This window comes from Hirundo rustica, chromosome 3 (assembly GCF_015227805.2).
Source record: "Hirundo rustica isolate bHirRus1 chromosome 3, bHirRus1.pri.v3, whole genome shotgun sequence".
Taxonomy (NCBI): Eukaryota; Metazoa; Chordata; class Aves; order Passeriformes; family Hirundinidae; genus Hirundo; species Hirundo rustica.
This window is the reverse complement of record NC_053452.1, coordinates 40,161,396-40,174,677: the sequence shown is the minus strand read 5'-3', so window position 1 is coordinate 40,174,677 and position 13,282 is coordinate 40,161,396. Positions and strand designations below refer to the sequence as shown.

Below are 13,282 nucleotides of genomic sequence, written 5' to 3'. Positions count from 1 at the left end.
ATATTAATGGGAGCTAAGATAAAATTCAATGCCAGTTAAGCCTGGTGATTTACATTAAGTAATTTTACCTGTATCATCCCAGTGTTACACTGGGGCAGCAAATTTTTATTGCCAGATACAATTGGTATGTCTCTCCTGGTTGTCTCCAGGTTGTCTCTCCTGGGTCAAGGCAAGTAGAAGAGCCTGCATACTCGGACTGTGCACACTCAGTTGTGTGCGAGTTCACTGCTTTTAGATGGTGAATGTAACCATTCAGAGTGTACTGTTCCAGAGATTTGTTTAACTAGTACATTGTTATGTCCTCCCTGCTTTGCAAACCATGCCATGTCTGAACCTCTCAGTAATTAACTGTAATTATTTTTCATACTGAGTAGTAATATAGGTATGATGAACATCCCACATACTTTTTTACTGTGCACAGATAGCAGTAATTTGTAGCAATTAATAGAATTCATGCAGCAGCAGAAAATATTAATCATGTCCTGTTACAGGTTTTCTCTCTGTTAGAATTTTGAGAGGGAGGTGTAGCTCTGGTTTTGACTCCTGAACTTGGATTGTTTTTTTCTGGGAGAGATCACATGCAGTTAAAAGTCAGCTGAGCCTTAGATATTTACCCAAGTGAGTAGATGAAAAATAAGGTGATAGAAGGCCTGGTTTCCCAGAAGTACAAAATTCAGTGTAGTCTGTCACCCTTCCAATGTGTGAAGTTGTACAACTAAAAGCACTATAATTTCTGCAGATGTGTATTGTAATAACCACTCAAATTGCTTGAATACGGGAAGTAATTTTTGCTTACTTTATTAAAATTCCATATTCATGCACGTCTTCTCTTTTTCAGATGTACCACAGAATTCGTCATTCAGAGTGTATTTACCGTGTAACAATGGAGAAGCTGTCCTACCACAGTGTTTGTACAGCAGAGGAGTGGCAAAACCTCATGCACTGTACACTGCCTTCACATATTTATAAAGAAATTGAGCTGTAAGTATTTTTCTAATGTAGCAGCAGTTGTATATAGCCCATTAATTTTTTTTTTTTCTTCTTTGTAGTGGAGCTTTTTTAGGAAGCACTTATTATTGAACTACAGCAATATCATGATGGTTTTATCTCTGGCTTTCTTATACTTAGCTATACTTAGTGACCCATTAACAAAATTTATCCATCAAAGATATAAAGTTATAGGTACTCAGAATTTTTCCATGGGCATGGGTAGATACAGTAGTTGCTTTAAGCATTAGTTTTTTACCTAGGACGTGTACAGATGAGCTTTCATTCTTATAGTCCCAAGTCACCATCAGCTCAGAGCCAGAGAGGAAGCCAAGCTTTGGAGCATCAGTATTTAAAACCAAATTGATATGTTTTAGAATTAAACATATATCTCCCAGCTCATTCCTGGGGTTTTCTGGGTTGTGTGTGTGTGTGTTAGGTTTGGTTTTGGGGTGAGTAAAGGGGTGTTTGGTTTTTTTGTGAGTTCCAGGTATGGATGTGTGTGTGTGTGTTGTGTATCTGCTTGTGCTTACTGAAGAAGGGGAAAAGGAAAATTCAGGGTTACAAATCCAGGTGCTAGAGGGTAGAGTTGCAGCCTATCTTTGGAGGAGGACTTCCCATCCAGCCTTTTAGGCTTTCTCTGACAAAATTTACTCATTCTCAGCTGCTACATGATGAAAATCCTCTCTATATATTTTATTGGCCAGTCCCCGCTCAACACTAACCGTGGGAGCAATCATATTTTTAAGTCACTCCTTTTGGTCCAGTAACCAGGTGCCTAAAGTCAGCTATTGAGTCACAAAATCTAAGTTGTCTTTTTAAACCTCATCTCCAGAGCTCACTCACTTCTGTTCAGCAGTGAGCATTGTAGCTGTGAGCGGCATGAAAGCCTGTGCTTAACAGGGGCTGCTTATAGTTAAAGTTCATTACAGCTGAAGTGATTTACTTGAATGCCAGAGTATTAACAGCTTGCAGGATTACACCCTAATGGAAGCTTATTCTCTGCAATACAATTTCTTGTGCTTTGTTAGGTGATATTATATAACCCACCTCCTCAGCAGAAATGAATTTTACTTGCAAAGATGACAGGTTTCATTCTAAATTATATTAGCATCCTTTAGTTCAAGCAGAATACATTTAACCATTTTCCAAGCAATTCAGCGACCTTCAGTCTGCTCACAGCTGCTGAGCTGTTCAGTGTGCCATGCAGTTAAGGTTCCATGGAGAAAAAAAAATAGAGGACTTTCAGCACAGAAACTGCAGGGAGAGGGTTAATTAATAATTGAAGGAAAAACAGCTCTTCTGTCCTAAATTAGGGTCCTTAAAATTAGGCCTCAGTATTGTTATCAGGGGAGGGGCAAAGTCTTCAGATAATGAAACATGAAAAATATGGTATTAAATGTTGAATTTTTGAAGTTTTGCCTTGATTCCTATTAGTAAAAAACTGATTTTTTTACTCTATCAAAATTTGAGTGAGTTTAACACAATTTATGACAGAAGTTATTTAAAAAAAAGGGAGGTAAATATATTATTAGAGACACCATCTTTACTATTTCTGGGAAGAAGTTCCTAAATATTTTAGGAATGCCTGTCAACTTCTAATTGTCCTGGAGATATTTTTTCCCTGTTACTTCATCTGTGGATCCTTAGATAAAGCTATATGTTTCTGTTAAGTAAACAAAGCCAAAGGCTAACTGTTGGACTTGATCATAAGTGTCTTTTCATAAATTACTAAATGAATTACTAAATTTCATAGTATGAAACTATGAGCATGGTTCCATTTACCTTAGCAGAAATACATAACTTGACATTACTGAAAAATACAGCCTGTAAATTCAGCTTTCTGTGTGTATTCAGAAAGAAGTGAAACTTACTGGCTATACATTTTGTAGTAATTTTCACTTGTTTTTAGTAACAATGAAAAGGTTTTTGTCTTTTCTAAACTGAAACTTTCTTCTTAGATACCATTTTGATATCAGTCCATATGAAGATGTTTGGCCTGCCATTTTTGTCTATATGGTTCACCAGTCCTGTGGGACAGCCTGGTATGAAGTATTTTATTTCTTTATTTAATTGTTAAGTCTGTGTTTTTTTACTTGTAATTTTTGAGATAATTACTTCCTAATTCAAGGTCTATTGTCTTTGATTTTTATTTACTGTGTTTGGTTTATACAACACTGTAATAAACAGTCTGGATTCCTTGTCCCACTTTCTTGGTCCTCAGTTAATAAAATCTGTGAGCGGTTAGGTTAAAGAACTCATGATATCATCCTAACAGTTCTCTTTCCAATATACAGAAAAATTGTTAGGTTCTGAGATGTTTGTTTTTCAGACAGAAGACAGTACAGACATAAAAAGCACTCTTCCCAAAAAGGAGAGAATGTGCATGAAAAGTGATTTTTCAGATACATATTTTCTGAAATAAATAATGTATATGATAAAAGTAAACCAAGATCAGATCTTATCTTGCTAAATGAATCATTTATTTGCATAGCTGTGCATTAATTATGGAAGTGACTTATTTTCAAATTAAATGCTTCACTTGCTGTCCTTTCTCTGTGTTCCTTATTACTAAGATCAGTCGCTGGGTAAGTATGGTCCATTGCTAAAAGAAAGGAGCTGTTCCAAATTATGGAAAAAAACCTGCAGATGGTCAATTGAAGGGGAAGTACATCCCTACAATAGAGAGCAACATTCAGGAAATGCTTGCGGGTGTTTCATTTTATTTTGCTAACTGAATGAACGTCCTCAAAGCATGCAGTCACACTGGAGGGTCTTTCCCAGTCTTCCTCAATGCTGCAAAGTGGGTGTCTCTTCTGAACACAGTTCTTCACTGCTCAGTGTAGTTAGCTTGTTTCCATTCCAAGCTGAATGGCTGTGGATGCAGGGTTGGGGTTCTTATTTTCAGTCAGGTTCTGTTCTCTGCTTTCTCTGACCCCCAGTCCCTTCCTTTCAACATGTAGCTTTCATGAGAAAGAATTGATATCTACTTGGTGGTTTTCAAATGAGCCTCAGCTTTCACATATAAAATTAAGGAGAAAAAAGTGAGGAAAATATTTGAAAAGGAGACTAATGGAACAGGACTTGTATTTAATTTCTGAAAGAACAAAACTTTTCAAACCTTTGGAACAAACCCAGAAATTTTAGGACCAAAATTTGGTTTTAATATATTGAGGAATAAGATCGTGCCTTGAAGTATGTGTGCCTATGTAATGTATAATTGTCCTGTCTAGGGAGGATTTCAGAGAAAAGTCTATCATGCTCACTGCATTTTCTCTTCTGAAGAATTATTTTACTGCTTTAATGACATATACAAAATACAGCAGTGGACAAGGTAGTAGCTGATGCCACGTTGAGGCATCACATATAATGATTTTTCCTTTGGCTATAATGGTACTGTTGTGTAATAACCACTGAGCTGGGATTGGATGTTGATGGAAGTGACTACTGTGATATTCCAAATTATTATGTACTACTTTAAACAACAGTTTTATCACTGTCTGGCTATCTAGAATTAAAAAAGAGAGCCTGAAGTTTTTTGAAAGACTATATGCCTCTGGTTTTCCTAATGTCAGATTAAGGCCGAGAATAATAATTACATTGCTCAGCACACAACTGTAGAAATACACATTTCTGCCTGTTTCCATGTAGTAGATGTGTCTACATTTTTACACATAGGTCAGAGACATTCAGCTTTTTTTCCTCACCCCACAAGTACTGCAGAACTAGAACATTAGTACCACTTCCCTGATATACCTAAGAAATTATTAAAACATGGAACTTAAAATGTCGAATTGCAGCAACAGGGGAAAAAAATGAAATAAAGAAAAACTGCCTTTTTTATGAGGGGAAAAAGTAATTTAACTAGGACTTAACAAAATACTGTTTGATAAGAGGTAAAGAAACCGTGAGATGTGAATTTCTTTTCTGTTAGTCTAAACTGGAAGAAAAAATCTGCAATATTGGAAAAATAAAATCCTCAGCTTCTCCCAATGTCAATATGGAGAATCTCTATTTAAACAAGTTTATTTCTTCTGGGTCCTTTGCTTTAAAAACCCTGAATTTTTCTGTTTTGATCATAAATTGTGTTTTCAAATTGTCCATTAGATGCTGAGTTGTACTATATTTCAAGTTGAATAAGCAATTGGAAGAAATCACTTCAAGTTTGTGGAAGCAGGGAAGGTCATGCAATTGTGTTGACTAAGCTGGGGAGCATGACTTATGTTCCTGAATTTAACCAATTAAACTGAGCATTGTCAGGCATCTACGCTCCTCTGTCCTTGCCAAACTCAAGTGACTTTTCATCTCATTCAATGAGTCATCCACAATGGGAGTCAATCCTAGCCAGAAGGGTAAACCAAAACCCATCTTTTCTCCTCTGCTTGTTGTTTTTCCTGTTCTTACTTCTTGGTCTCTGACCAAATTATTTTTTGCCTAGCTTTGAACTTGAAAAGCTGTGCCGATTTACTATGTCTGTAAAGAAGAACTATCGCCGTGTGCCCTACCACAACTGGAAGCACGCAGTTACCGTCGCACATTGCATGTATGCCATACTGCAGAACAACCAGGGGCTTTTCACTGATCTAGAGGTAGGTGGCATGATGGTATCAGTTGCCACACGTGATCGGAGCTGTCAGCTGTTATACAAATACATTTTCTGTGCTAGAGTTTTTTGTCAGCTTGGGCAGAGTCTACGTAAAGGTCTTTATAGAAGAACTTTGTGAGTAAAGAGTTTGAAGGAGGATTACTCAGATTCCTAATCCTAGTCAGGTTTTTCAGGACTGCCCCTTAAAAAGCAGTGGTAGATTTGCTATAAATCCATGTCTAAGTTTTGGGGTTCTCCCTGCTCACTTAAAACCACAGTCTTTAATTATTTAACTAACTGTCAGATCTGCTGTGAGGGAGGGAAACACCCTGTATCTGGAATCCTGTGAGGTCTGGGAGATCCTGAATAGGAGGACGAGAGTTGCAGAGATGGCTGACATATGTGAGTAAAGGACAGGAGCCAAACTTTAAGCTGGTCACTAAGTGGAAATGAGAACTAGTAAAATGGAAGGATTAGAACACTGTGGAAAACTGTCCCTTGTTTTTCTTCTGAATTATGGTAGGTATAACAGGGAGTGCTGTCTCTTAATGTTACATGAAACTTGTGACTCGGAGAACCTGTTTTCAGTTGAATATAACTCTGACAAATACTATGCATTTGGGCTGAAATTTTCAAGCTCTGTTAGCTTCCTCAAGGTGATTCATTTTGGGAAATTTCAGGCATAATTATTTGGCTCTTTGAAAGAGACATGCTACTAGAAATTGAAGTTTTGTTCAGTATATAAGAGTAAAAATACTTGGTGAACTTTCATTTGAAAAGATTTAGTTTATCCTGCTGTAAAGCAGAGACTTGAAAATTGACACTGAAATGTGAAAGTGGCATATGCCTAGCATATGCTGAAATTTGGCCAAGCTGTACAAGTTTGAAGAAAAAAAAATCAGTATTACTCTAACAACAAAAATCTGCGGAGTACAGCCTCAGAGAATTTGTAAAGCTCTGATAACATTCACTACTAACCAAGTAGTAAGCCCCATCTCTTTGGAGGTGCAGAGTAAGAAAGAAAGGAAGAGCAAAAGAGACAGCTGTTGAGAGGGATGGAAAGTGTCTTTTTGCCCTGCAAATTCCATCTGTTTGAGTGTCTTATCCCAGTCTATGTTCCAGCTCTTTTCAGCAGTCTCCTCTCTTGATACTTGAGATGAATCCAATAAGAATACAGGAAACTGCTGAAAGAAAGTTTGGCCAGGTAGGGATGGGCTGGCCTCAGGTGAGGGATGCTGACATATGAACCCTAGTAGATTTGGAGATGGGAAGAGAAGTATAAGACACTGTAAAGGAGACACTGATCTGGAGAAAAATAGAGAAAAATGCAGGGATCCAAGCAGGGATAATAGGTACAAGGTCAAGAGCACTGTTATTAGGCATTGTATAACCCTGAAGGACAGAGATAAGAATGACTTCCTGAGACATGGAGACTGGGACAAGGTGTTACTGCACAACTTGAAGTGATAGAGGTGTGTGTTACATTCCTGAGGGTTCCACCTCTGCATAGGATCTATGTGGACACGTGCTGCTGCATCACCCAGGGTTTTTTATGTGCTTTTTAAACATACGCTTCACAAGATGCAATATTGAAAAGACATCATTCCGAATAGAAGTGAATGTCTGAAAATCAGAAATGCAGTTAGCATTGCTACGGCCTTATTTCTGCACATGGTGTATTTGTGATAATATTTCTAATTGCCTCATTGCTATTTTTCCACAGACTCATGTGCCTCGTAGTATAAGTATCCAGGTTGGATGTTGGGCACTTAATGGATGGTTAATCAATATTCTTTTTCTGCTTCATTTTATAGCCTTATCCTTGTTTACTGAACACTCATCAGAACCAATTATAAGACAAAGCTGTTGGGTCTCTGAAGAAATTTTCATGACACTTCACGCCAACAGTGACAGAGTCATAAACATTAATGAGTTTTCTTTCCAAACATATAAACTATGTGAAAACCTTTTGAAAAAGAGATTTCAGGGACTCCATTTCTTCGGGATATTAAGGGTTAATTATATAAACCCCCCCCCCCCCACTTACTGTTTTTATTCACAATTGCATTGTCCAGCACTTGTGACTCAGGTTAATGACTTCCTGGAAGAAAACCCCACTAGGAGATTTGGTTAATGTTTTTAGGAGTGTTGCAGAGACAGATCTGGCATTGAGCTCTAGTTCACCTGTCTTGACCAGCAGATCATACATCTTGTATATTTCTTCTCCTCCAATAACAGTGCTTTTTATAATTTTAATAAACATAGTGAGGATTCAGTGGATAACCGGACTGTTTAAAACGCAAATTTCTTCTGAAATGCAGTCCATCCAGTAGTATGTTATTGTGCAACAATGATTTTTAAATGCATAATATAATTACAGTTGGACCAAGAATTTTAATTCAGGACGTCCTTACTGTCATGTTTCTCTCATTTTTAAGAATATTTCTACATGTGCTGTTTGACGAGAGTGTTTAGCATACTGCAACTTGTACAGTATTTTGGGTAGAGAGTGACATCTAGGGGCAGGAAATACATCTTGCTTTTCATGCTTGTGTCAATTTTTTTTGTAGCGAAAGGGTCTTTTAGTTGCATGCCTGTGTCATGACCTGGATCACAGAGGTTACAGCAACAGCTATCTTCAGAAATTTGATCATCCCTTAGCTGCTCTCTATTCCACATCAACGATGGAACAACACCACTTCTCACAGACTGTGTCCATCCTGCAGGTAAGATTATTGAAATTGTGTGTTCTGTGCATTAGTGTCCAGTGGTGGAAGGAGGAGTCACATCATTACCAAGTAGATTTTCTGGAGCATGCTTAGTTTAATTTCTCTATTATAGTACTCATTTAGAAGAGTAGAAGATTTATTACAGCAAGCCGGGTTTCACAATTAGCAACCAAAGGATTCAACGGTAGTTCAAAACACAGCTTTCTCAAAATCTTGAAGTTATAAAAATATTGTATATTTTAAGGTCTTTACTTATGGCCTGACTTTGAAACTTTAGCTTCTAGTTCTCTGGAGGTTTTTCCCACGACCATGTGGAATAGGAACTTTGAAAATGAAAAATCATTTTCTGAGTTAGTTAGATGTTTTTATCATAATGTATTTCAACGAAGTCTTCAGCCATCCTGAAATTCTGAACAAAAACTCAAGTACTGGCAAAATTTCATATGAGAAACTTGGGAACCCGCTGTAATAAATTGTGTGAACATTGAATGTGTGGCATGCAAGGAGAGATGTTAATTTTTCGTGCATGAAAATTGGAAACTTATTTCATGATGTTATCCTGTGGGTTTTTTTGTTACTCAGCAATTTGAAATAAAAAACATGAGTGTGGTAATATTCTTTGAAAGAGAGTTCCTAGTTTGAGGCCGTGTGTCTTTATGTTTAATGAAGAGAAAACTCCAAGTAAAAGATGCAGACGCTTTCTGGGAAAATACAGCTGTGCTACTGGCACACATATATTTTCTCATGAGTGAAATTTTTATAATTCTCAATTAGAAGAGTGAGGACTCTTAGCTGTGAACCCACTGCCAGTCCATAACATACTTGTGCTCACTAGTTTTAGTTTTCTGTACACACTCAAGTTACAGCCTTACCTTGCTACTGGGCTACTAATTCATTGTTAACCTTTCTTTCTTTCTGTTTTTTCAGGAAAAGATATTTATTTTCCTAAATATGTAATTACCTTCTAGGAAAAATACATAATTTGTCTTGTATTCAGAAGCACATCTTGTTACTATAGTTTTAGGTATCATATACATTTAATCACAGAATGGAAGCTTTATCTCTGAATGCTCCTTCATGTAGGAGGGTGTAATTGAATCCTTCAGTGGTGGTATGGCATTAGATGTTTATTGTTCATTCTTTGTGTGAATTTGTGCACAGTGAGCATGTTCCTCAGTCATTAACACTTCACTGTCCCAACCATTTTGCATTTTTTCTGGCAGAAATGTTGTAATCGATGAAAATCCCATTTGCCATGAAGGCAAGGAATCCTTTTGCTTCCCTGGCATCTACATTTGCTATCAGTGTGAGTGAGGAAAGGGAGATGAGTGGCCAGGGCTGTAGAGTGGATTCAAGACACTAGCTGCTGAAGCACCCATGGGTGGTAATTAGCAGCAAAGGCAGATTAGAGCAGCCTTTTGGTCTTGATGGATTTTGTTTGGATTACAAAGTCTTAATGAATTCACGGACTGATGGAAAAAAATGCCAAACCAACCCACCAAGCTCTTTAGGGTTTATCTGAGTAAGTTTTAATTTTACATTAGTAACCTGCAGTACTTTGAACTGCTTGAAACTTTAGGGCTGCCTTGCTCATCTGGCTGCAGTTCTACTGTACACCATACTTAGGACACAGGATTCTGTTCACAAGCTTTAGCTCTGCAGGGAAAGAGCAAAATCTTAGTTGTATTTTGTGTGTGCTGCTCATAAACTTAAGTGACGCATTCATAACTGGCAGCTTTTGTCAGCACTTTACAGAATCAGTTCTTTTCAAGTAGTCTGAACAGAAGCTGTCACAGTGGTCTTTCTGAGAGTGCAGCTCCTAAAGCCCAAGGGTAGAATCCAGAATAATTTAAATATTAGAACAAATAGCCTGATCTCAGGAATTAGACAGCAAGGTTTGGGAGTAACGGGTCCCTAAAACCCTAAATTGTGAGAACTAGTAGTAGTAATGTTTTGCTCCCAAAGTGCTGGTGATGGGTTAAAATAGTCTGATTTTTTTGTTTGTTTTTATACATCATGCTCTATAACTTAGAAATCTGTCAAAGGAGCACTGAGAGATAGATGGATTGTATTTTCTATTCATTATTCACTATAAATCTACTTGTCTAAGTAAAAGTCCTGGAATATTATGTTTATGTTCTGGATGGTGAGAGAAACCAAGTCTATTTGTACTGCAGAGGATTTATTTTGAGCAAATTATGTAAATGCTTGACGAAAGTCAGGGGAACTTTTTGAGCTTCAGCCCAAATGCTAATTAAATGTCAAAACACCTCTGCATTTGATATATTTTAATGATATTTTCTTTTTCTGAATGTGCCCACCTTGACATGGCTAGCTCATTCTTCCTTTTTTGTTTTTGTCTGCTTCCTCTCAAAAGTAGGAAGACCTTTGACAAGTTGTTTTCCAAATCTTGGAGATAGCAGATAGTTTTGACTTTTCAAAATGTGATGTAGCTTCATGAGTGATTACAGTGCGTGGATATTGTCAGTTAAATGCGCGATTATACCTAGTGGAAGTTGAAAAGGGATGGCAGTGGTGTGTTGCCGGAGCCTCCATGGTGGAAACTTATCTTTAGCTCATGAGTCATTCAACTTAAGGTTGAATAAAGCAGCTTTTCCCTCTAAATTATTAAAATAATTAACTTTATTTTTACATATAAAAATTATATCAGTAAATGCAGCGATTTCAGGCACATTTCATTTGGAACACTAGAAAAAAAGTATATTTTGTATTTTTAACTTCAGTGTTTCTTTATCTATATTATATATTACGCAGTATCAAAACTATGCTTAAGTTAATCAGGTGCTCAGTTTAACAACTTGACTGTGCAGACTCTGGACCAGAATTGAATCACAAGTTTCCAAGTTAACACTGTCTGGAAGTGTTTTGTCTATAGTGCTTTTAAATCAAAGAAAAAGATTTCAATCGTTTTGCTCCAGTAATACCTTTAGGCTTCAAAGGGAGCAGTACCAAAACCAAATTATTGGCTTAGTCATAGTTTTATTCATGACGCTGTTTACAAAGGAAAAAGAAAAATGGGAATTTCAGGCTATTAACATTTGAATTTGCAACAAAACTTGTCATTGGGCTGTAAAACTGTCGTAACCTGTCTGGTGAAGTAAAGACTGAAATCATCTCAGAATTAGAGCTTTTGCTTTTTATTGGTTTTTTACTTTTTCATAGCTGGAAGGGCACAATGTCTTCTCCAATCTGAGCTCCAGCGAATACGAGCAAGTACTCGAGATCATCCGGAAAGCCATCATTGCCACAGACCTTGCCCTGTATTTTGGGAACAGAAAACAACTTGAAGAGCTGCATCAGACAGGAGCGTTAAACCTTAAGAACCAAACACACAGGTAAAGCAGCAAACCAGTAGTAGATCCCTATGGCATTAGTTTAGAAAAAGAAACCTTATTTTTTTAAAAGAATCATCTCTGAATGGTAATGTTCTTACATATGAGATGTCTAAGACCAGCAGTGTGTAAAATTCCACGTATGTAACAGTAATTTCCACTGCCTTTGTGTTTACATTGACTCTTGCATGGCCAATGACGTCTGTATCTTAACTTGGAAGTGCACTTTGCTTTTATCGACTGATTATACTGCGTATTTGTGTATTTCCTCTGATATATTTGTCTGTTGGTACAATTTTAATGATGGCCATCATATTGGCATGCAGGTTAGCAAGCTCTATGCTTTTTTCACATGGAATAGGCATTGTTAACAAAGATGCAAGTATCTTTAAGGGCCATCTGAATTTCTCCATTGGGTGAAATCAGGTGGATTTAAACTAAATTTCCATCTTTCTTTGTAAAGCTTAGATTCACAAACCATAGATTTGCGCTATAAAATTGATTAAATTGGATTTTTTTTTTTGTGGCATGCCTAATTCTAATAATGAATTTGATACTACTGTTGTTATTCAGTTACTCTGTGAACAGGTTTGTCAGCGTGTAGAACAGTTACGCATTGGATTCTTGTTTTGTCAGAGTTCGAATTCATTCCAACGAAGCAATGACAGCATCTTAAGACAGACTCAGAAGTAGTGTTTCCTCTTTTTAGGAGCTTTTTTTCCCTCTCTCTTTAAAGAACAAAGAAATGCAGCAATAAGATATGCCATCTTTCTTTTTATAGACTTGTGTTGTATATTCAGACAATTATAGAGGGGCATGTGAGTGTTTTAACAGGCAGGCATATTCTGTCCCTTGTCTATGCGTGTGCTTCTGTAGAGGATGGACAATGAACTGTTTGCAAACAATGTAGGGAATACAACAAGGAATACAGTACGCAGTCTGGGCTGTGCCCTGCAAAAGAATCATAAACAAATGAGGAAGAAGAAATAGGTGGTAGAAAATTCATAGTGTGTATATATTGCCGCTGATTAAACTGAGGAAGAGCAGATGAAAACTCTGCAGAGCGATCATTAAGTCTTTACGAAACTTAAAAGTTATTGTCATTTTATTCTGTTTCAGAGATAGAGTGATTGGCCTGATGATGACAGCTTGTGATCTGTGTTCTGTAACAAAGTTGTGGCCAGTTACCAGACTGACAGCCAACGATATATATGCGGAATTCTGGGCTGAGGTACGTGTGATTCTTTCATTTACTCTCATAAACGGAGGCATCCAGGAAGGAAAACCCAACTTATAAGTATTTTTCAATTAATATCTTGGTGTGCATGTTTTAAAGAGAGTTCACTGGTGCATGTGTGCGTTCATTGTTTACTCTGAAGTTATTTAAAGAGCTGAGTTAGCTGCCTAATTTTCAGGCAGTGTTTCTTTTCTCTCTTCATGATAATGTAGAAAGTATGTCCTAACAAAAAGTGACCAAGCAACAGAACATAGAAGAAATCACTAACGGTAGTTTTTTGTAAAAATGCAAAATATGAAACCAGCTTCCAGGTCAGCTGCCTTGAAACATACTTGCAAAGCTATAGTGTGAGTACAAAAAATGCTAAAGCGAGTATGAAGAACGTGAACAT

At 37.1% G+C, this 13,282-nt stretch overlaps 1 protein-coding gene across 1 annotated transcript in view; it reads left to right on the top strand.

Moving 5' to 3' along the window:
- The window catches only part of PDE10A (phosphodiesterase 10A), a 169,665-nt gene that overhangs the window by 144,307 nt on the left and 12,076 nt on the right, over nt 1-13,282 (top strand). Inside the window, exons 14-19 of the mRNA XM_040057725.2 lie at nt 839-981; nt 2,949-3,032; nt 5,426-5,576; nt 8,143-8,298; nt 11,485-11,657; nt 12,774-12,885. Of these exons, the coding sequence (XP_039913659.1) occupies nt 839-981; nt 2,949-3,032; nt 5,426-5,576; nt 8,143-8,298; nt 11,485-11,657; nt 12,774-12,885 (819 nt within the window). The remainder of the gene's footprint in view (nt 1-838; nt 982-2,948; nt 3,033-5,425; nt 5,577-8,142; nt 8,299-11,484; nt 11,658-12,773; nt 12,886-13,282) is intronic.